The following is a 22,523-nucleotide window of genomic DNA, read 5'->3' on the forward strand; positions in this document are numbered from 1 at the left end:
TTCCCCCTGGCTTAAGTCTCTAGGAACCTGAAGTTCATTCTGACTTTTCCCAGTGTTTCAGCTTTTTGTAGGCTCTTGAGAGGCTACAAAGAAGCTGTGTCCAATATGGATTTGGCTCATGTCTCCAACAGGTACCTAGGTTGGGGAGGAACAGAAGATCACTGTGTGTCCTTCAAAGCTCTAAGCCTTCCTCCCTCAGGAGTTTTTCCCAGGTCCCTGAACTGCTGGTCCTTCTCTTCTTGGGTCTCCTTTCATCTACTCCATATGTGTCTTGTATGTACCAGGTTACTTAGATATAAAATATATCCCTCATGAGAGCAGGGGCTTCTTGAGGGCAGGTACTGTTTTTATCTTTCTGAAATCTCCAGACCTGATAACATAAAAGTATAGTTAGAAATGCAAAATGGCAAGTGAAGATTGAATCAGATTATTGGGAAATGCTTAATAGATGATGGAAATACAACAAAATGTAGATAATGTTATTTCGTGGTTTTCTAAGTCATTGTGCAATCCATTGGATTTATGGCCCCATTTCTGTTTGATTTTGACACTGAATTTATTTCATGGTATCTTTAGGGTGTATGAGGATACATTCCATAGTTTTGTTTTTTTTCCTGGCCTGTGTCATATCACGTAATTCCATCTGGGCTGGGAGGGGAGGGCTGGCCAGAATTAGAGATCTAGAACCAGCCAACTAGGGAGTTAGACTGTCAGAGGTTTGGGGATCAGAGTCCAGGCAACCAAGCCATCCCTCAGATACCACTTCTGACTCTAAATCTGTGATCTTGTAATCCCTAGGGACCTGTGGTGAGAACAGGTTAAAATAGAGTTTTAAATAGGCTGCCAAGTATGCATGAACAGGGCAGATATGGCCCTAGAATCCAAGGGGTCAGATAGTGGGAGACATCAGTAGCTGCCTTGATAATAACTGACTTTCCAACAAAGCAACTAGTCTCCTCTCCTTCAAAAGGGTCTCTTGTTTCTTTCTTTTTAAAAAAATTTTATTTATTTAAGGCAATGGGGTTAAGCGGCTTGCCCAAGGTCACACAAGTAGGTAATTGTTAAGTGTCTGAGGTCGGATTTGAACTCAGGTCCTCTGACTCCAAAGCTGGTGCTCTATCTACTACACCACCCAGTTGCCTGGGCCTCTGTTTCTAGATTCTGCAGATATTCAAACTTAAAGTACTTTGTAACTCACTTGATTTACACTAATGTGATTGGAATTTAATTTCATAATTAAAATGGCATCCAAACTGAGCCAGATGAGGGGACAGGGCAAGGAAGGTTTATCCTCTGGCCTTTTCTCGTGTGGAGAGGATAGTGAATGATTGTAAAAAGAGCAGAAGGACTAAAATTTGGATCTATGAACTTTACAAAAAATTTCATTACTATTTGAGTATAATTTGTTTCCTTCATAATCTGATAAATTATTTTATTCATTTGAGAGCATTAGAATGAAAAGAAGTCCACAGGTCTAAAGGGATCCATGACACAAAAGAGATGAAGGGCCCTTACAGCTGAGGGCAAGAGTGATGGTGTCACCTGCGATGTATCCTGAGAATGCACCGGGTGGAAACTGAAGTGTGTGTGTGTGGGGGGGGGTGACTCCAGAGAAGTCATTACTGAAGAAACTATGTGAAACATTTAAAAGGAGGTTTGTTTTCACAGCTGCCGTTCAATGCTGACATATTTGAAGGGGTACGAATGCTGTGAGCCTCTCTGGGGCCGGCTGCAGACCTTTGAAGGGATGTTCGGCGTATCTATGATCTGCAGGTTCTGAAGGTCATGCCATGACCAGGCAGGGAAGGCTGTGGGCTCCGGCTAAATCAAGGAGAGGGAAATGTTAACCTGGTCTGTTGGTATTTCTGGCCAGACCCAGTGGGACATTAAAAGTTCACAGGCTCCATTTAGTATTCCTTGCTTAGAGAGGCCTTTTGGAAATATCAACACAGAGGCTTGAGTTCAGTGGGAAGCCTGGATTCTTCAGAGCAGGAGAGTGAAGTAGCGTGTTGTGACCATAATAGGGCCAGCCTGAGGAGCTGGCCAGGGGAGATCACTGGCACCAGGGAAGCTCCTCTCCCAAGGCAGACTTTGGAATCTTATTGCTTAGGGCTCTCAGAGGGTGACTTGCCCAAGGCCACTCAGCCTATGTCAGAGGTAGGACTCAAGTTGATGCAGTGTCTGTGTGTGTGTGTGTGTGTGTGTGTGTGTGTGTGTCTCTGTGTGTGTGTCTGTGTATCTGTGTGTCTGTGTGTGTGTCTGTGTGTGTGTCTGTGTCTGTGTGTGTGTGTGTCTGTGTCTGTGTATCTGTGTGTCTGTGTGTGTGTCTGTGTGTGTGTCTGTGTCTGTGTGTGTGTGTGTCTGTGTCTGTGTATCTGTGTGTCTGTGTGTGTGTCTGTGTGTGTGTGTGTGTCTGCGTCTGTGTATCTGTGTGTGTGTGTGATATGGGTTTGCTCTTCAGTCTGTCTCCGATTTATTTAGACACTAGGGCAGCCTCATTCCAGTCCTGCTGTCACTCCCAGCAGAGGAATCCTCCTGAATCTTGGTTTGGGGGTCCAGGGTATAAGACATCATCCTGTGTGGAGCCGGTCCATTGTACTGACTTCCTCCTTCTTTTTGGCTAGTATTTCATTTCATAAAACAAAACCTGCTTGACCGAGATCAAAAATGATGCCTGAGTCGGGGAGATGGCCAAGCTCAGGGTATGGCTTGGCAGAGCCTCTCTCCTAAGGAGATCACCCTGCCTTGTGCCAGATCTCTCTCAGCCTTCTCCAGCTACCTTAAGGCCTCTCAGCTATGGGAGAACACTCTCCCCCCTCCCCCCCAATGTCTTTGAGCATTCAATTATTGAATTCCACCCCCCCAAAAAAAAGACTTGGGGAAGTTTGCTGCTAACTAAGGTTATGACTGAATGTTCTCTTCAGGTAGTGAGGAGAGGAGGCAGAGCCAGAAGATGATGGGGGGGGGGGGTCCCTCGACAATGAGAGGGAGGAGACCAAAACCTTGGCGCCTGTCCCCATGTGGTCTCTCCCAGGTGCTCTTTATGAGAGAAGTTTCTGGTGCTTTCTGGGTAATTAAACCTGAGATGGGGGGTTAATAATTATTTAAGTGAGCTCAGTGGGCTCTTGCAATTAGTTTTCTGAATTTCTTTTCCCTTTCTTGGTCAACTTCTATAAGAGAAAGGGGCTAATCATAGCAGTGGGGCTTTGATGGGGGCAGCAGATCCTTTCTCTGGCCTCCTCCCCAGCACCCCAGAAGCCAGCTCTCCAGAGGGCTGTTTCCTTTGACAGTGACACTGGAGGAGAGCAGGTTTTTCCATGCTGCTGGCTAATCAGCCTAATGACAAGGCAGGCTTCTGTTTAGCTTTTGTCTGCTTCCTTCCTATTTAAAAGTGGGGGAAAGGTTGGCACTGAAAAGAGAAATCCCTCCAAGAGGGAAGCAGTAAAGGGAAAGGGATCGGGAACTTTGGGGCATGTTGGGGAGAGGAAAGGAAAGAATAATGTAGAGTAGGAAAGTTTACTCCTTTGGTGGACTTGTTGGAAAGTCGGAGTTAAGAACAAATTGAAACAAGTTCAAGGTCATTTATCAGGTGTTATTTATACCTTGGAGAGGATTGGCCAGAATGTACCGCAGATCCTAAAGGGAGAGAGGAGAGGAAAAAGGGATGGGTTGGAATCTGGGGAGAGGAACCTCCATTCAAAGCCAGCTTCCATCACCTTGCAAATCACTTAATCTTCCAATACTTTGGTCTCCTCATGAATGAGCAAGGCAACAATCCCAGGCTTACATGAAAAGAAAACCTGCTCTTTGTCCCCAAAGAGGAGCAGGGCAGGAACAAGCTTCCAAATTCTGATGGGCTGAAGAAAAAATCCACACTGTGGAACCCCCGTTCTCTTTCAGAATGGTGATAAGGCTCAGATATAAAGTAGGTAAACTGCAAATTCTGAAGCATTGAAAGGTGTGAAAATCACTTAACACTCTTATTTGTGTACCCAACTGCCCCAGAAGGCAGGTCCTAAGGGAATTGTTGTTTCCATCTTGCCGATGAGGAAACAGGATGTTGACTGAGCAAAATAGGATTGGAACACAAGTCTCCCTGGGCCCAAGATCAGCACCATTTCCATTAGGCAAGACTGGTTCTCACTTCGCTATTTTATCCAAATTGTGAGCAACTTAGATCTGCTCTGGCTGTCCAAGTTCCCACTTTTTCTCATATATACACACATACACATTTTCAGGGTCATTTTATTTTATATTCAGGGTCATTTTAGAGCAAGGTGTGTCTTAGAAGTAAAAGAGTATAATTGGACATGCATATTCACATATATGTAAGTATACATGGTAGCTGGATGGATGGATGGATGGGTGGATGGGTGGATGGGTGGATGGGTGGATGGATGGGTGGATGGGTGGATGGATGAGTGGATGGATGAGTGGATGGGTGGATGGATGACCATCAGAATTCAATCTTCTGTTTCCAGACTTGAGTTTTCAGTTTAATTCAACAGTGGGGTTTTTTTTATGTTGGACACTAAGAATACAGAACTTAAAAATGAGAATAGTATTACCCTCAAGCAGTTTGTGTTCCCCTTGGGAAGGGTGATATATAATTTACCCAGGGAAGTATATACATGATCATTTGAATATGGAGCGAACCCTAATAAATAGATTAAGAAAGGCTTCCCATAGGAGGCATCCTTTAAATGAAACTAGAATAGAAATATGAAGGGAATATATTCCAGCTATGGGAGTCTATTTGTATAAAGTGACAGAGGTGGCAGATACCCCCATGGAACTTACCTTAAGGCATTGTATATCTTTAAAATCTTATATTTCTTATTCTCCTCATATCCTAAATCTCTAAATTCATTACACAGGAAAGGCCCCAAGCCCTCAACATTCAGTGTAAGGTGGTTTATCCTGCATTTCCTTGGCAGGTTCTCCAGTGACCAGACCCCAGTTCCTCTGAGATAAGCCTGGTAATAAAATGATAGCCCTGGGAGAGCCAGCAAACTGTATACATGTAAAGTAAAGCCCAGCCCTTGCCTTCTGTACTTTGGCACAGAGTGCGTAAGGGGAGATGGAGAACAAGTCGCCCAGGGATAGGGCATCCAGGCACAGTCAGAGGAGCTTTCAGGACTCAGCCTCACATTTGTCTCTTCTCTTGGAGGACCTTTGGACCCCCCCCCAACTTCTCAATCACTTTTTATTCTACAATCACTTATTAAGCTTACACTATGTACTATGTAGGTGTTGAGGCTACAAAGACAAAAATGAAGAAATGTCCTGCCCTCAAGGAGTTTTGTTAAGTAAATGCAAAGTTTACAGAAGAGCCCACACCCTTAGAGTGGTAACCCTAGTTCTGACCCTCAGCACACAGCTGGTGCTTAATAAAGACTCATTGACTTTACCTTCAAGCAAGTTCATAATGATCTGTGAGGTTGGCATCTTTGTTTTACAAATGAGGAAACTGAAGCTTGGATTGAATTGGTTTATTGTAGGATACCACTAAGTCACTTTTGATGAGACTGAGCCAAGGACAAGCTAAAGTGGCTAGGTGGTGCAGTGGATAGAGCACTGGCCCTGGAGTCAGGAGTACCTGAGTTCAAATTTGACCTCAGACACTTAATAATTACCTAGCTGTGTGGCCTTGGGCAAGTCACTTAACCCCATTGCCTTGCAAAAAAAAAAAGCCTAAAGACACATACCCATGATTACAAAGAAAACAAATGTTGGATTCTTCTGATTCTGAGAAAAGTCATTGACTTTTGGGGGGCAGCGTTTCCACATCTGCAAAATCAGGAGGTTGAAGTTCTGAGGTCATTTGGTTGAGGATTCAAGTATACATGTAAAGTCAAGTCTTTGGTATCTTATGCTTCCATTCTGCCTCCCCTTCTCTCCTTGGTATTTTGATTGGGGTATCACAACTTCCAAGAAGTGTAAAGGAAGTCCAGAGAAGGTCTGGGGGAGAATTTGAACACTAATTGAATATTGTGCCAGTGAATATTGTGCCAGTCACTTCTCCTTCCAGGGACCCAATATGATGGACTCTCATGCTATGATATAACCGCAGAAGGATCTAGGTCTAGGAAGGATACCGGTGGTGGTACCAAGGACAAGGTTATGGAGGCCAAGAGTCCTACAGAATCCAACAGGAGAAGCTGTAACTCTGCCCTAGTCATTCATCATGATCAGGGAAACCAAGGCTGAAGGTTCTCTCCATCATTTGTGGCAATAAGATGGCTCCTTCCCACTCCCAACTCCAACCAAAAGTAAGCTACTTGAAGGAAGTGGGTCCTTAATTGTTTTGTTGAATGGTAACCAGCTACAGGTAGACTTATTTTTTAATAGGTTGACTTTTATAATCTGACCCATAATAAGGGTACAAGAAATATGGATTTGATTTTTGCTCCAGCCCATCAGAATTGAGAAGCATATTCCTTCTTGTTACCACTGGTACAAGTGTTCTCCCAAAGACAGCTCATTTTCATTTGACCTAGACTGTTTCAGGTTTATAAAATTTCTTATTCAGGAGTACTGAACAAGGTACCCTGAACCTGTAGCTGGAACACATGGAGCTATCCCTGCATAGTCATGCCCCCTGTTGGTGGTAGTTTTAATTAACACCAAAGCCAAATCATTTACAACTGATTTACAGCTGAGAATGAGGTTTATCACATGTAGAGGTGGAGGGGTCCTGAGAAGTCTCCCTTTGGATCTGGGAGTATTCTTTCAATTATTTTCCTTCATGTTCAGATAAGACTGTTCTGAAAATCTCACATGAATTTCAGAGACACGAATTGATAGAGGATTCTAGGTTTGAGAGCAGAAAGAGAGCTATGGTCCAAGACCTTCCTTTTACAAGTGAGAAAACTGAGACCCACAGAAAGGGAGGCATTTTAACAACTAGAAAGTTTGTGAGTAAGGATTCAAATCCTCACCATCTGACTCCTAGTCTTATGAGAATGGGGAATCTCCATCATTGTTGAAGTTATATGAGCTGTCCAAAAATTGGAGAGTCTGCCTCCAGAGAGGGAGGGTTTCACCTCCTCCAAGATCTCGAAGCAGACCATTACAAATAGCCCTTCATTGAGATTCAAATATAGCCTTAGTTTGCCTCGAATGATTTTCTCAGAAAACTCTGCTTATGACCTACTAAATGTGCATTTTCAGAGAACAGGGGTTGCTGAGGAAGAGGGGTGCTCCCCAGAGCATTTATTAGGATGGGAGCGTTATTTCATCTCTGTTGCTGCCCCATGGCAGATTGCTGGGCTGGAGGTATGAGTTGAGTCTGAGTGTAATACAGATAATAAGATGGTGGGTGAATTGGTACCAAGGCTGCATTTAAGTTGGTGGTGACATTGTTTGTTCCATTGTGTAGCCAATGCCAGAAGTAGAATTTGAATCCAGGGGTCCTGTAAGACCAGAGCTATGGACCACACTACATCCCATGTGTCATCTTGAGGACAAGGAGAGGAGTAGTACAAGAGGCGGGCCAGCAGGTCTGAGAAAAATTAGGGTTGTCATGGGTCCCATGCTCCTGCAGAGGGGACATGCAAAAAAGTACAAGTTTCACTTTGCAACTTTCTGCTAATGCACAGGCTGACACTCCCTTTGTCCTCAGTGGGTGTGGGTTCTCTTTACTGGCAACACCTCCAAAGGAGAAGAGAGAGAGAGAGAGACAGAAAGAGAGAGACAGAGAGACAGAGATAGAGACAGAGACAGAAAGAGAGGGGAGAGACAGAAAGAGAGAGAAAGACAGGAGAGAAGGAGGGAGAGAGAGAGAGAGAGAGAGAGAGAGAGAGAGAGAGAGAGAGAGAGAGAGAGAGAGAGAGAGAGAGAGAGAAAGAAAGTATATTATATTGTGGGTGGAGAATAGCCAGAAGACTCATCTAGCAAAATCCAAGAGCTCACCAAAAAAGACTTAGGAGGTTGGAATAGTCATTTGGAGCCAGATTCGACAGGCTTTTAAATGCCAAGAGGCATCTGAATTGATCCATATTGAGCCATGGAAGTTTATTGAGGACTGACAGGCACAGGTCAGAGGGGAATTGATCCCACTTGTGGTTTTGTCCACATTCTTCCCTCTGTTTTCCAAGTCTTGCTGACCTACTCAGCCCTTGAGGACCACAGTGAGTCTTCCCGGATGACTCTAACTGAGAGCATTCTTGAGTCCTTTGGAGGAATGAAGACTGTTTTTAACTATAGGTTCACCCATTAACTGTGATAACCCCAAGTACCTCAACATCAATAATCAAATATTTTCCCTGAGACTACCCATGCCAGGCACCTCCTTGGATAAGGAGACATGGATTTTGGCCCTCAGATAAGACATAGGCACATGACAACAACGTAACCCAACCATACAAGGGATATTGGATTGAAGCCAAGCTCATGCTACAGTGTGGGAAGACCTGGGGTCCCTCTCTGACACTTGCCAGCTGGGTCACTCTGGTCTGGTCCCTTAACCCTTCACTTTCCCCTGGGAAATCTCCAGAAATTGCAGGGCAGGTTTTATTTGTATTGAGGAAGTTCCTTCAACATAGAAACTACTGCTAAAACAAAAAACTGAGGCAAAGAGATAGTCATGAGTGGAGAGATAAGAAGCAAAATGTCTTTCTCCTCTAAATTATTCTTCCAATGGGGGATGGGTTCCATTGCAGCAAGGTTAGTTCTCCTTGCCCTTCATTTTTGTAAAATCACCGGCATTACCATAAAGACATTTTTTAATGGTCACTGAAGACAATGAAAGCAGGGATTTGTTTTGACTTGGGGGCAGCCGTGACATTACTTTTCAGCCTCGCCAGTCTCTCAGAATGAGGCATATAGTTAAGCCTTTATGGGGGATGGCAATGATGGTCCCCTCCCTTGGCAGCCAGCCCCAATGGTTTGCAAATGCAGAAGGTGCTTCTTTGGACCTACCACCAGGCTTGTGTCTCTCCCCAGATTCCTGGGGCTCTATCCCCCCTACCTCTTTCCTTCTTTACAAGGTCAGAGGACTTCAAGCCTCTGGTTCCAGGCCCCTCCTTCCTTTTACAGTTGAGGAAAGAAAACTCCCCCCCTCCACCCCCAATGGCCATACAGTTAATAAGTGACAGAGAGAGGGTTCCCTGCCGTGGAGCCGCACCTTCTCTCCCTGAAGAGATGATTGGTGTTGGCCCGATCAAGGTCCGGTGGGGATTCTGGTAGATTCTGATTGTTATGGCTCATATGGAGGCCTGAGCATTCCTTAGGTCCTTCATCAGTCAGTAAGCATTTGTGAAGCACCTCCTGTGTGCTAGATGATGCATTAGGAGCCCGTGCTTTAAAGATAAGAAGAGAAAAATAAAGAAGGAAACTGAGCTATCGACTTTTTACTTGGGGGAAGGGGAGCTGAGAAAAGGCTGCCATGGAGATACTGCCAAAGACAGTGATGACAATAAAGAAAAAAGGGCCCCATTCACTCAACCATGGACCCTTGAAGATGTCAGACCTGAGGAGCTGATGGAGAAAGGATGCTGCTTGGGTCCTTGGGGGTGCCAGAACAATAGGACTCCTTAGGAGGCAGGACCCTACACACCAAGGGGAGCCAGGCCCCGGCCCACCTGGAACCCAGTGAAGCCAGTAGTGCCAACCTTGTTTCCTTTTCATATTTAAGGAAACTGAGGCCCAGATTTCAAGTGGTTGTTAGGGGCCAGAGACCCACTTTCTGACTCTCCACTGAGGTGCAATTTCAAGGAAAAATTACCCTGTAATGAACGAAAATTGCCCTGTTTTGTATCTCTAGCACCGAACACAGAACCTGTTACCTAGTATATACTTAATAAGATTGGGTTCTATCATCTAGAACCCCTAGTTTGAAACCTAGAGCTTAGCACACAGTAGGTGCTTTGTAAATGTTTGTTAGAGTGTCTTTCATCACCTAAACCCCCACCCCCAGCTTGTAGCCTAGAGCCTGGCAAATAGTAGGTGTTTGATAAATGCATAGTAGATTGAGTTCTAATCACCTAGAGCCCCAGTTTGTAACCTAGAGCTTGCACACAGTAGGTGCTTCATAAATGCTCATTAGACTGGATTCCATCATCTAGAATCCCCAGTCTATAACTCAGAATCTGGCAAACAGCAGGCACTTGATAAATGCTTGTTAGACTGGGTTTTCTCTATCTCTTAGAACCTCCAGTTTGTAAAGAGTCTAGCGTACAGTAGGCACTTCATAAATGCTGGATTCTATCACCTAGAACCCCCAGTTTGTAACCTGGAACCTGGCACACAATAGGTGCTTCATAAATGCTTACTAAATGGTATTTTTTTTAAATCCAGGATCCACAGTATCTGCCATATTGTAAGCAGATACTTAAATGCTTTTTAGAATAAATTCCATTAGGGGCAGCTAGGTGGCACAGTGGATAGAGCACTGGCCCTGGAGTCAGGAGGACCTGAGTTCAAGTCCAGCCTCAGACACTTAATAATTACAAGTCACTTAACCCCATTGCCTTGTAAAAAAAAAACCCAACTAAAAACTAAAACTAAATAAATAAATAATAGAATAAATTCTATTATCCAGAAGTAGCAGCTAGGTGGCACAATCGATAGAGCACTGGCCTTGGATTCAGAAGGATGGGAGTTCAAGTTTGACTTTATTCACTTGCCACTTACTAGCTGTGTGACCTTGGGTGGTTCACTTAACCTTGATTGCCTCACATCCAGGGCCATCTCCAGCCATCTCCAGTTGTTCTGATCCATATCTGGCTTCTGGACCCCAGATAGCTCTGGAAAAGAGAGTGAGGTTGGGGACTCGGCAACCCCTTACTCAGATCCAACTCACATGTTTGTCATGGCATCACCTCCCTGATATCATGGTCTTCTTTGAAAATGAAGGACAAATTATTATTATCATTATTATTATTATTATTATCATCATCATTATTATCATTTATTATTATCATCATTTATTATTATTATCATTATTATCATTATTATTACCCAGAATTTCCACCACCAGTCACAGGGTAGATACTCAAGAATTATCTGTTGGTTGACCGTACTCATTGCTTCCATCTGAGCCGCTATGGGAAGGGAAGATACAGGAGATTGCCATGGTCTTTCTTCTGAAAAGGAAATAATTCTACCAAAGTACCCTGTAATCACTTTCAAAGTAGGTTCCTAGGCCAAACTGGACTTCATAGGCCATCTTTCTTTACCTGATGAGGAAACTGAGTCCTGCCCAGGTTCAGTGACAGCCATATGAAGTGGCAGAACCAAATTTGAACTCATGTTCATTTGACTACAGACTGGGCCTCTTTCCTTGTCCTAACCCTCACATATTTGCATCTTCTCTAATTAGCCTAACCTGGTGGGGCTGCTTTTCCATTCCAGTAGCTCCCCCTTGACCACAGGCATTCCCTCAGCTTGTGGCTGTGTAAACAAAAGATAGCACTTTAGCCAGGCAGGGGAGGGGCTGGATGTGGAGACCCTCAGTTTGGGACCATCAGAAGCCTGAGACCCAGCCGTGAACACCAATGACTGACTATCACATGTGGCCAAAGTTATTCCAAGTAATTTCAAGATTGAGAGAATGTCAACAACCAGAAGGGGCCAGACGGGTCTCCAGCAGGGCTTTGAAGGAAGCTGAGAATTCTTTTGAGTGGAGAGAAGGAATGCATTCCAGACCTAAAGAACCCCTGTTCCAAGATGGAAATTCTCAGTTTACATTTATTGATTTTCAGTTTTAATATTGTATTTGAAATTTCCAAAATAAATCATCAAGAATTCAGGTCTTGATACAACAGAAAATGTCTACAGTATTAAAAAAAAGTCTGGGTGTCCTGCTGAACTTGATGCGGATGGGGATGGCAAGTCTTCTCATTCTCCATGTTCTCACTCTCCATGTCCCCTGAACAGCATCAACTAGAACCAAAGCTTCCCACTGACTGTTGGCTCCGTCGACTCCCTTCTTGTGTGCAAGTCTTAAAATATGAAGAACCCAGACGGCTAATGTCTGATCTAAAGGTTAGAGTAGGTAGGGGTCAGCGGAGACCACGTGTAGACCAGATGATAGCCTGCTGCCATGGGGAAGGGGCTGGATTTGGAGATTGCTGTTATTCAGTTGGGTCAGATTCTTCATGACCCCAACTGGGGCTTTCTTGGCAGAGATACTGGCATAGTTTGCTATTTCCTTCCCCAGCTCATTTTACCTGAGGCAGGTAGGAAGAAGTGACTTGCCCAGGGTCATATAGCTAATAAGTGTCTGAGGCTGGATTTGAACTCTGGAGAATGAGTATTCCTGACTCCAGGCCCCAAGTTCTATGGAACCACCTGGCTGTCTTAGAGTCAAAAGATTCAAATTCTGCCACTGCCACACTTGCCTGTATGATCTTGGACAAATCATTACTCCAATGTTAGCCTTAGTTTACTCTTCTGTAAAACAATTGACTTCTCTCTCTCACTCTCTAATGTCCCTCCTAGTTCTGATTCTATCTAGGGGCATCAGGTGGAAAGGGTATTGGATTTGGAATCAGAAGACCTGTTTTCGAATGCTAGCTTTCAATGGCCTCGTGAACATAGTGAACTTTTCTGTAGGTCTCAGTTCCCTCATCTGTGAAATGAAGGTGTTGGACTCAATGACCTTTCCATCTCTTCACCAGGAGGACAATGTGGTCCTGGAAGACTAGTCACGTGGGAGCAACCAACACTTCAGAGTTCACAGTCATGGTACATGGGCTCTTGGAAGAACCTAGCCCTGACTCCTACCCTTCCCTCTTTCCCTCCCCCCCCCCCAAAAGGGAAAGAAACTTTAAAAGTTTTAGCTTAGGGGCAACTAGGTGGTGCAGTGGATAGAGCACTGGCCCTGGAGTCAGGAGGACCTGAGTTCAAATGTGGTCTCAAACACTTAATAATGACCTAGCTGTGTGGCCTTGGGCAAGCCACTTAACCCCATTGCCTTGCAAAAACTAAAAAAAAAAGTTTTCGCTTGACTACGTATTCCAAAAGGCGCTCCACCATCTGTGGCTCTGCCCAGCATCTGACTGGTCCCCCAACTCACTATTATGTTTTTCTGGCACTTCCCAGGAACAGGGCAAAGCAGGCATGTCACTGGCAGACAGTGGGCATCTTCTGCCCAGAGATGTTGACACAAAGCCTGCTTTTAGTTCCCGCTTCTATTTTTACTTCTTTTGGCCTGCCTTCGATCTTAGGCCTTGTGCCCATGGCCCAAGCTCAGTGGCTTGTGCCTATCACTCTGCTCCTCAGCACCAACTAAAAGGCCCAAAGGACCAGTTTTGAGCTTGCCACAGGCGCAAGTCCAGTCTAACAACAACAAAAAAAAACCCCAGCAACTGGTGTCATCAGATGCGTTTTCTACAAGGGCATTTCCCATAGAGTTAATGTAAATACAGAAAGAAAAAAGGGTATTAGGTTCTCTTTGGGCCATAGAGTCAGATAATTTGAACACTAGGCTGAAGGCAGCATGCAGTGACAGAGGGAGGCAGGAAGAACCGAGTTCCAATTCAGCCTGTGTGACCCTGGACAAGCCCCTTTAGTTTGCCTCACTTTCCTCATATGTAAAACGGCAATATTCCTGGAGTCTCTAACCTCAAGGTTGTTGTCAAGCTCAAAGGAGATGATATTCCTAAAGAGCATTACAAACATCAGGGTGTTACTTATCTAAAGGTGAGTTATAATTGTTAGAGGTCTCCCTTGATTGTGGCTCTCCGAGGCCATCTGAGCTGAGGCCAATCTGTAACAGGAACTCCATCTGCAGCACCTATTTTAAGGGGTCATTTTAGATGGAGGAGTGATAGAGAGAAAGATTGAGAGAGAGAGAGAGAGAGAGAGAGAGAGAGAGAGAGAGAGACACAGAGAGACAGAGACAGAGACATAGAGAGAGAAAGACAGAAACAGAGAGAGACAGACAGACAGAGACACAGAGAGACAGGGACAGAGGAGAGAATAAGACTGAGAGGAAAGAAAGGAGAGAGGAGAGAGTATGTAATGTGGGGTGTGTGTGTGTCTGTGTGTGTGTGTGTGTGTGAGAGAGAGAGAGAGAGAGAGAGAGAGAGAGAGAGAGAGAGAGCACTCATTCAGCCCTCCTCAGTGCAGGCCCTCATGTCTATGGAACCTGGAGGAGGCTCAGTCTCCCTTATGATAAGCTGCGGCCCAAGGTCAGAATCCAAGGTTCCTTTGGAGGAGAGATGGGGAAGATGCCAGAAAGCAGACAGTGTGACAAGGAGACAGCCGAGTTAATGGGGGGGAAGGATATTTAGCCCACAATTAAGTAGATGAAGGATTGGCAGGTGGGCTGGTCCTCGTCAGAGGTCTGAAGCCCTGGATTCAGATCCTGCTGCTAGCCCTGACTTGGGGAAGGGGGTGAGTCTAGCCATTTGATTTCCTCTCTTAGAGAATGGGATTTAAAATATCCATGGCCCCTCCTTCATAGGTTCTTATGAGGCCCGGAAGAAACCAAATCTAAAACTCTTAGCAAAAATTCAGTATCTGGATGTGAACTACAATTGGCTGGGTTGGCACATCTGCTTCACTTAAAGCTTGTTTCTAGAGGATGTGAAGACTGGAGGGTTCCTCCTTAACAGGAGAACTGTCCCAAAGAAGAAGGCTTCCCAGCTTCCATAGGGAATCTAGGAGTATTCTGCCCTTCAGGGAATCTGGGTTTCCAGTTGCCAGACCTCCCACCTGTGTTTTTTCTTCCCTGGAGGATCTCATCTAGAGGCTGTCCAGGGACATGAAACCACCGGCTTCTCCAAGCAAGGGCTCCCTTTTATGTTCATTTTTAATTTTTTAAACTAGCAAGGGCAGGGATGGGGGCCTGTCAAGGAAGGCCCCACAGAGAACTAGAAAGATTTGGATTAAATTCATCCACAGCTGAGAATCCTCTAGGTAGAGGGGTGTGCTGGGGGAGCTCTGACTTCAATCTTGCTGCTGATGCTTACTGCCTTAAAGTAAATCCTTCCATTTTTCTAAACCTGCCTTACTCCTTTTAAAAATGCACCACCTAGGTTCTTGGTAAGGACCTGAAAACATCCTAGAATGACAAGTCCTTGCTATTCTTATGGCACATCTCCCTGGCTCACAGGATTCTTTGGAAAGGTCTTAAAACAGTTTAGAAATACAAAGTATTGCTCTCCTTAGCATTTCATAAAATAATTTAGCCTTTATGAAACCTCATTGGTTTTTGAAATGACCCATCAGCAGGCTAACCCTTGAACAGCAACAGGAGCTGAGAGTATTTGTTTCTTGGTAGCCTGGACAAATAGGCAGACTGTCATAGTCAAGATTTGTTCAATTGATAGGGGATTTTAAGACACCAAATTGGTGTCTTAGTATTTGGAAATGATGTGAAGATTGTGGAAAATACCGTCGTTGTCTGATAGGACCTGTGCGGTGTCAATGAATCTGTGCTGGGATGACCTTTTGCGCTGTAACGCACCTTTATATAATTAGAGATGTGACCACATCTATCATAAGGCTATTTCCAAGTTGTTGCTTCACAAGAATATGAGATACGGTATTCAATATCATGTTAGGGAGCCCTCTGGTGGGAAAATTACAAGGCCAATATGCCTGGCTGGTCCAGAAAATATGGGGATAAACGGGAAGTTAAGACACCAGGAATATAGGTTTAAAGGGCCAATACATGTGTCTTAACAAGCAATCTCTTGATGGCCTAGGAAGATCATACCAGCAGACTTCAGTGACTTGGGAGGGCTGCATCAACAGACATTTGAAATGGAAATATAGATTTTGAGAGACTATTGTGTACAAATTGCTATGATGAATGTTGATGGTCTCACATACCATCATCTGCGAGCAAAGCTTAAATAAAAAGCCTTTATAAGAAATGGAAAATACATCTAAAATGTAAGTTGAGGATAAAAGAAATATCTTACATGAACCCAATAGTCAGTCAAAAGATAGTAATAATTGTAAATAATTATTGATAAAGGCTTCCATAATCCATGAGCAAAAAGATGGAGGATTAGACATTTTCTCAGATCCTTACGATTTCTCAAATCTCTCCAAAACAGAAATTATATACCAAAGACAAAGCAATTTTAGTAGTTTCCATGGTTTAGGAGATCCAGATTCCAAAAGATGGTTATTTTAGAAAAAAACCCAAACCTATGATATGATTCTCATTGACCCTGGGCTCACTCAGCACCCATCTTACCCCTGCCACTCTTGGCATCAAGGTTACAATAGCAAATCCAAGAATCCCCATCTACCCTTACAATTGACTTCCCAAAAGGGAATATTTCCATTCTTTTTTTTAAGGTTTTTGCAAGGCAAATGGGGTTAAGTGGCTTGCTCAAGGCCACACAGCTAGGTAGTTATTAAGTGTCTGAGGTCAGATTTGAACCCAGGTACTCCTGACTCCAAGACTGGTGCTTTATCCACTGCACCACCTAGCTGCCCCATATGTTTCCATTCTTACAGCTCATGCCTCACCCAACCTTTTCACAACTGGCAGCAGGAAGAGTAAGAAATCCCCTCACGGTAGATGGAAGAATAGGAGTAGATTTTAGGCTGGAGAGCTGCCTCCCCCCTCAAGGGAAAATCAAAGTTAAAAGAGTTGTCCAGGGTCACACAGATAGCTAGTTTATGAAGAAGGATTTGAACCTGGACCTTCCTGACTACAGATTTAGTGGTCTATCTACTGTACCACTTAGCTTCCTTCCTTGGAGTGAAGATCTGGATTTGAACCTTCCTCTAGCAGTGAGACCATGGGCAAGTCACTTTTAACCCATTGGAGCCTCAGAGTCCTCATTTCTAGAATGGAGATCTTCTTCTTCCTTGGGCTGCAGTGAGGAACAGATGATATAAGGTATATCATACTCTCCGTAGACCTGCTGTAGGAACTAGGCAGGTTTTTACCATCTTGTGTCAAAGTGGGGAGGGGATGCTTTTCACAAGCCCTAGCTGAGTTTCCCATCCTCAGGGGCCTTGAGGTTTTCCCTGGCTCCCTGCTTTGCTGCCTAGCCCTACAAACACCCGACTTTGCTCTTGACTTTGCTTCCATTGCAGCCTCACTTGCCAAAACCCTTTCCTTCAACAACGGAGAGGCTTCCTAATTGGGAGAGACATTTCTTTGTGGTCAGCAGCCAATGACAGTGAACTGACTTCTCCGCCTTCTCTCACACAGTCAAGCTCAGAGGCCCCCAGACTGAAGAAAGACGCGCCCCAAGGTCGGAGTGCGCTGTTGGCAGATATTCAGCAAGGGACTCGCTTAAGGAAAGTCACTCAGATCAATGACCGAAGCGCCCCTCAGATCGAAAGTAAGTGTGCTCCAGGACTGTCCCCAGATGACCCATTCTCTTAGGAGTTAAAAGAAGGCCTCCATTGGCCACCAAGGTCATGTGCTAGACCCCTAAGACCAAGGAGCTGTGGTTCAGAGAATAATACAATTGCTAGGGACCTTGGTGATCAACCTTGGCCATCAGAGGAGGCACCTCTCTGGCTTATTTAATTTTAATACTAGCCTTGGTTGGCACATCATCCTCACTTCTGAATATATCTCTCTCCTTTGTTAAATTACCCTTCCTTTGTGGTAACTAATAATGTAGAGTCACCAAGCATGTTTGGTTCCTAGTGTGTATCAAGACTATGCCTGGTCTGGAAAGGCCGAGAACTATCCCTCCCCCCAAGGACCCCATGGTGTCATGGGAGAAGCAATGTGCTAACAGCTATATATATGCAAGCAAGCACTAGACAGAATAGAGAGCAATCAGTAGTAGAAAGGCAGTGAGATTAAGGTCTAGGTCAGACTGCAACTGAGACTTAAAAAAAAGTCGGGAGGGAGAGCATTCCCAGTATGGGAGCCAGCTGGGGAAGCATCACTCGTGAGAAGCAGCGGAGTCCAGTGGCGTCACTAAGTCTGACAGTGTATGCTGAGTTCCACACCCATAGCCCCCCACTGCTGCAAAGAGCAATCCTTTTCTTTTCCCAAGAAGGAGACCTCAGTCAGACTCAGAGCAGGTGGTTAGGAGCCCTCTGCCCAAGTCTCAGCCTAGAAAGTTTTCCTGAATAATATCAAACTGATGAGTCTGACAAACTAGGTTCAGGTCAACGCACAATAAAGTATTTCTCCTAAAAAGTTGGAGATGATGTATAATACTTCTGCCCTTTTTTCCAGAAACTTAAAAAAATCTATACTGTGATTACTTGGAGGTATCTTGTTTCTCCATGGAACTAAAGTTCTTGGCTGATTTGGAATACCAAAGGGGATCTGGGCTCAAATAACCACTGCCTGTATGACCTTGGGCAAGTCACTGAACTTCTACACTGGAAAAATGAAGAGGTTGGGCTAACATTCCTTGAAAGCTCCTTCCAGCTCCAACTCCAATGTTCCAAGACCATAAGTTGTACACAATGAAACCTTGTCTGATTATTAATTGGTTTTTCTTTTCCTTCTGAGGAAAAGAGCCAATTTTCAGAGGGAAAAAAGTGGGTCCTAAGGTAATGAACTAATTGCAAATGTTTGTTCCCTCAGAAAAAAAGAAGCTTCATTGTTTCTTGAGCTCAGTGTAGGTCAGCTCTACCCTACATAAAATACTGTGTAAGGCTAGTGGCTGTTCTGTAGTGCCCAGACATCATCCATGCACAAGTTGCTGGAAGAGGCTCTAGAAGCCACCTTGGCCAACCCCATCATTTCACAGATGAGAAAGTGGGGCCCAGAGAGGTTGGGCAGAGTCAGGATTTGAACCAGATCCTCAGGGCTTTTTTCAAGAGTCCCGCATAAATGATACAAGGATGATGAAATGCTCCCTTTGATTCCCTGACTGAAAGATCATCTGAGCGATTTCATTCTGCTCAATGGCCTATTCTTAACTTTTGTGAAAGAAAGGACAAATTTCAGCCAGTAGGGAGAGATGGAAGAAGAAAAGCTTTCTGTTAATTAGGAAATCCAGTTAATCAGAATTTGTCCAGTTTCTAATTAACTGTATTTTAAATGACTAACTAAATGGTTCTCTGAAAACTTGGCCATATTCATCCACCAGTGGGCACTATGGCCTAATTTCTCCTGGAAAAGGAGAAGAGAGACGACTAATGTCTTGCTAGAAGGTTCTTATTCACCCTTAAACCAAGAGCTTTGTCATCTTCTATAGTTTCTAAGCACAGGGATCTCTCTAGAAATAGAAAATTCAAGTCAACTGCAAGCAAGGGCTGATGCCCCTTCCTCTCCTTGGGGACATTTCATTCCTATCCAGGGGGTCTGGTGGGAAGAGGAAGGGAAGGGAACTGAAGGTCAGTCTGGTGAGAATATGGCTTCTGGCTTGACTCACTTTCACAGGCAGTCTGCTTTAAAATGTTGAGGTTCTTCTTAAGGGATTGCCCCCAGTGACCAATGACTGGTCCAAGGTCTCCAAGGCTCAGCATGAAGCGGGTGGTTCACTGTGCTAAGTTCTGAGAGGACCACGATAAAGCTAAATGAGCCTTGGCCCCCAATAGTAAGGAGGTTGAACGAGAGGCAATGTGGGTCAGTGGGTAGGGAGCCAGTTCCATTTGAGTGACCCTCACTGAGCTGCTGTTGCCTTAGCTATGGGAGGCTCAAACTAAGGACCATCTCCCACCTTCCCCCCTCCCACAGCTTCAAAAGGAGCCAACAAAGAAAGTGGCAGTGCCCCTGGGAATTCCCGAGGGAGCAACCCACCCGCCCTAGGAGGCCTGTTTGCGGGGGGCTTTCCTGTGCTGAGACCAGCCGGCCAGAGAGATGGCTCAGGTAAGGGGACCCGAGGGGTGGAGGAGAATCGGATCAGATTCTGGGCAAAGCTGCACATTGGCACTCTGATGTCATCCAGGCCCTAGAGCCTCTGAGGCCAGAGGCCAGACTCCTTGTAGTGTAGGTGAGAACGCGAAGACCGAGGGGAATTAAGTGACTGACTTGAGTCAGTGGCATCCTGCTTTCTCGGGGGAAAGGGAGAAGTTAAGAGAAAAGGAAGGAGAGAGAGAGAAAGAGAGAGAGAGAGAGAGAGAGAGAGAGAGAGAGAGAGAGAGAGAGAGAGAGAGAGGAGAAGGAAGAGAAAAGAATAGGAAGAGAAAGGAAGAAGAGGAAGAAGGAAAGGGAAAGGGAAGAAGAGAAAATGGAAAGAAGGAAAAGAAAGAAAGAAAAGGCTAGGAAGAGAGGAAGAAGAGGGAGAAGGAAAAGGAAGAAGGAAAGGAAGGGGAGGAAGGACAAAAGGATTAGAAAGAGAAGGGAAAGAAGGGGAAAAGAGGGAGAAGGAAAGGGAAAGGGAAGAAGAAAAGAGGGAAGGAAAGAAAAAGGAGAGGGGGAGAGAGAGAGAGAGAGAGAGAGAGAGAGAGAGAGAGAGAGAGAGAGAGAGAGAAGAAAAGGGAAGGAGAGAAAAAATGGAAGAAAGAGGAGGGAAGAGCAAAGAAGGGAAGAGAAGGAAGAAAGAGAGATAGAGGAAAGGGAAGAAAAGGGAGGGGAGGAAAGCCAGAAAAGGACAGGAGCAGAGGAGGGGAAAGAAGGGAGGGAGGCAGGGAAGTGGAGGAAAGCTTCTCACCAGCGTGGTGAAGGGTCGATGCCAGGGAGGGGCTGAGTTCTAGGCCGCTAGTCCTGTCCCCCAGCCAGTCAGCACCCAGGACTTTGGGGTGCCTTGGGCCTTTGGAAAGCTTCATTTAGAACATTAGAACCCCGGCAGAGAAGAAACAAAGCTTAACACTTGGCAAGTCTTGGACGGGGAAGTAGCGGAGGGAGCCGGGGTTTTTCCCAGAACCATAGACACCGCCTGGCCCATGAGAACCACAATGCCCAAAGTCCCCATTTTTGGACCCCTCTAAGGGTCCTCGAGGGTTTTCTTTCCGGGGGAGCGGGGAGGTCTACTTCGGCCCATTTCCCGGCCGCGGTGTTAAGGGATTGCTCCCAGTGACCAATGACTGGTCCAAGGTCTCCACGGCTCAGCATGAAGCGGGTGGTTCAGGGAAGCAACCGAGCTGGGGGTCGAACCGCCTCCTTATCTTTTCGGGGGGCTGGGCTGGAGAGCTGAAGGTCAGGTGGGGAGGGGTTGGGGGGCCACAGCCAGGCCTCTGGTGTTCTCCTCTCGGTAGAGCCTCCCTCCCCCTCGGGGGGGGGGGCTCCTGCCTCCATCACTGACAGCACCCTTGGTTTCCAGGTGGGGGGTCCAGAGCTCCGTCACCCCGGCTGCCCACCAAGAGCATGGGCGGACCCCTGAACCCGCCCGCGTCCCCCCGACTCGGCCACGCCTCCGAAGCCTCGGCCCTCTCCAGGGGGGCCCCTCCGCGCCCCAACGTGCCCGCCCCTCCCCCTCCCACCTCCCCTCCCCCTCCGCCGCCCCCCCTCCCTCCCGCCACCAAGCCCCCCCTCGTCTCCCCCCCGCCCCCGCCCCCCCTGCCTCTGCTCCCCCCCTGCGGCTTCCCGGGGCCGGGGGTCGAGGCGCCCAGCCCGGGCCCCCCGCCGCCGCCGCCGCCCCTCCCCCTCTACTCCTGCCCCTCGCCCAGGTCCTCTCTGGCCCCCGGCCCTCTGCCCGGGCCCCCTCCGGCCAGTGAGGCCGCCCCGGCCCTGCCCCTCAAGTCCCCCAAGGTGGAGGCGGTGCCCCTCCCGGCCGCCCCGGGCACCGTCCTGGTGCAGAAGAAAAGACCCGGCCGAGGGGCAGGTAAGCCCTGCGCCGAGCCGCTCGTTAAATGGCCCTGGCAGCAGCCCCCCAGAAATCCCGGGGGCTCGAGCGGCCCGTGGGCTGGCTTGGCTGCGGCTCAGAGGGGGGCGGGGAGGCGCCCCGGGGCGGCTTCCACGGGGAGACTCTCCTGGGAAGCTTAAGATTGCTCTGTGGGGAGCTGCTTGTTAAACAGTCACCACCGCCTCCTGAATCGGCGGCCTCCGCCTCAGCCTCCTCATTTCCCGGGTGAGAAAACAGACTCCGGAGGGGTTGCCTCGGGGACCCGTGGGAGGATAGGAGCCCGGCTCTGCCCACCCGGAGCAGGTCTCTTCTCCCGGGTATCCTGGCCGGGAGAGGACTCTGTGTCCCTGCACCGGTCGCCTGCTGTCTCGTGCCTCAGTTTCCTTGGCTTCAAATCAAGGATCCTGCTATTGTCATGAGGGTTAGAAGAGCTAACTCACTTTACAAACGTTAAAGGCGCTTGTACATCCTGGGTAGAAGGAGTAGGGATGGTGCCCAGGGGAGCATACCCAGGATACCAGTCTGCCCAGGGAAGGGCCATACTGGCGGGGCCCCAGACATGAGCCTGAGCAGATCCGTTTCCAGCTATGTGCACTGGAGAAGACAGCAAAGGCCTGGGGAAAGAGCTTATCAGAACTCCCTAACTATAGGCCTTCTCTCCCACCTACTTAAGATTTCACATTAATAAAAGAATTTTGCTTTGGCTTTTGAAGAAATCATTTATTGGAAAATAAATTCATGGATAATTGAGTATAATTAAGCTAAATTATTCATAATGAATGAAATATTGTGAATAATGTTATCAATAACTTATCATTAAACAAATCAACAAATAATTGGGCAAATAAATTATTGGTAACTCACAAACATTATTAATAATGTTCATTATTATTAATAAAG

At 46.3% G+C, this 22,523-nt stretch overlaps 1 protein-coding gene across 6 annotated transcripts in view; it reads left to right on the forward strand.

Moving 5' to 3' along the window:
- The window catches only part of WIPF3 (WAS/WASL interacting protein family member 3), a 69,782-nt gene that overhangs the window by 32,756 nt on the left and 14,503 nt on the right, over positions 1-22,523 (forward strand). For all 6 annotated transcript variants that reach the window (XR_012470434.1, XM_074195569.1, XM_074195570.1 and 3 more), the window contains exons 3-5: positions 17,132-17,264; positions 19,577-19,708; positions 21,102-21,602. Coding sequence is in view for 5 of the 6 variants with exons in the window: in XM_074195569.1 (XP_074051670.1) it covers positions 17,132-17,264; positions 19,577-19,708; positions 21,102-21,602 (766 nt within the window). In the remaining variant the exon portion in view is untranslated. The remainder of the gene's footprint in view (positions 1-17,131; positions 17,265-19,576; positions 19,709-21,101; positions 21,603-22,523) is intronic.

This window comes from Macrotis lagotis, chromosome 7 (genome assembly GCF_037893015.1).
Source record: "Macrotis lagotis isolate mMagLag1 chromosome 7, bilby.v1.9.chrom.fasta, whole genome shotgun sequence".
NCBI classification, from domain to species: Eukaryota; Metazoa; Chordata; class Mammalia; order Peramelemorphia; family Peramelidae; genus Macrotis; species Macrotis lagotis.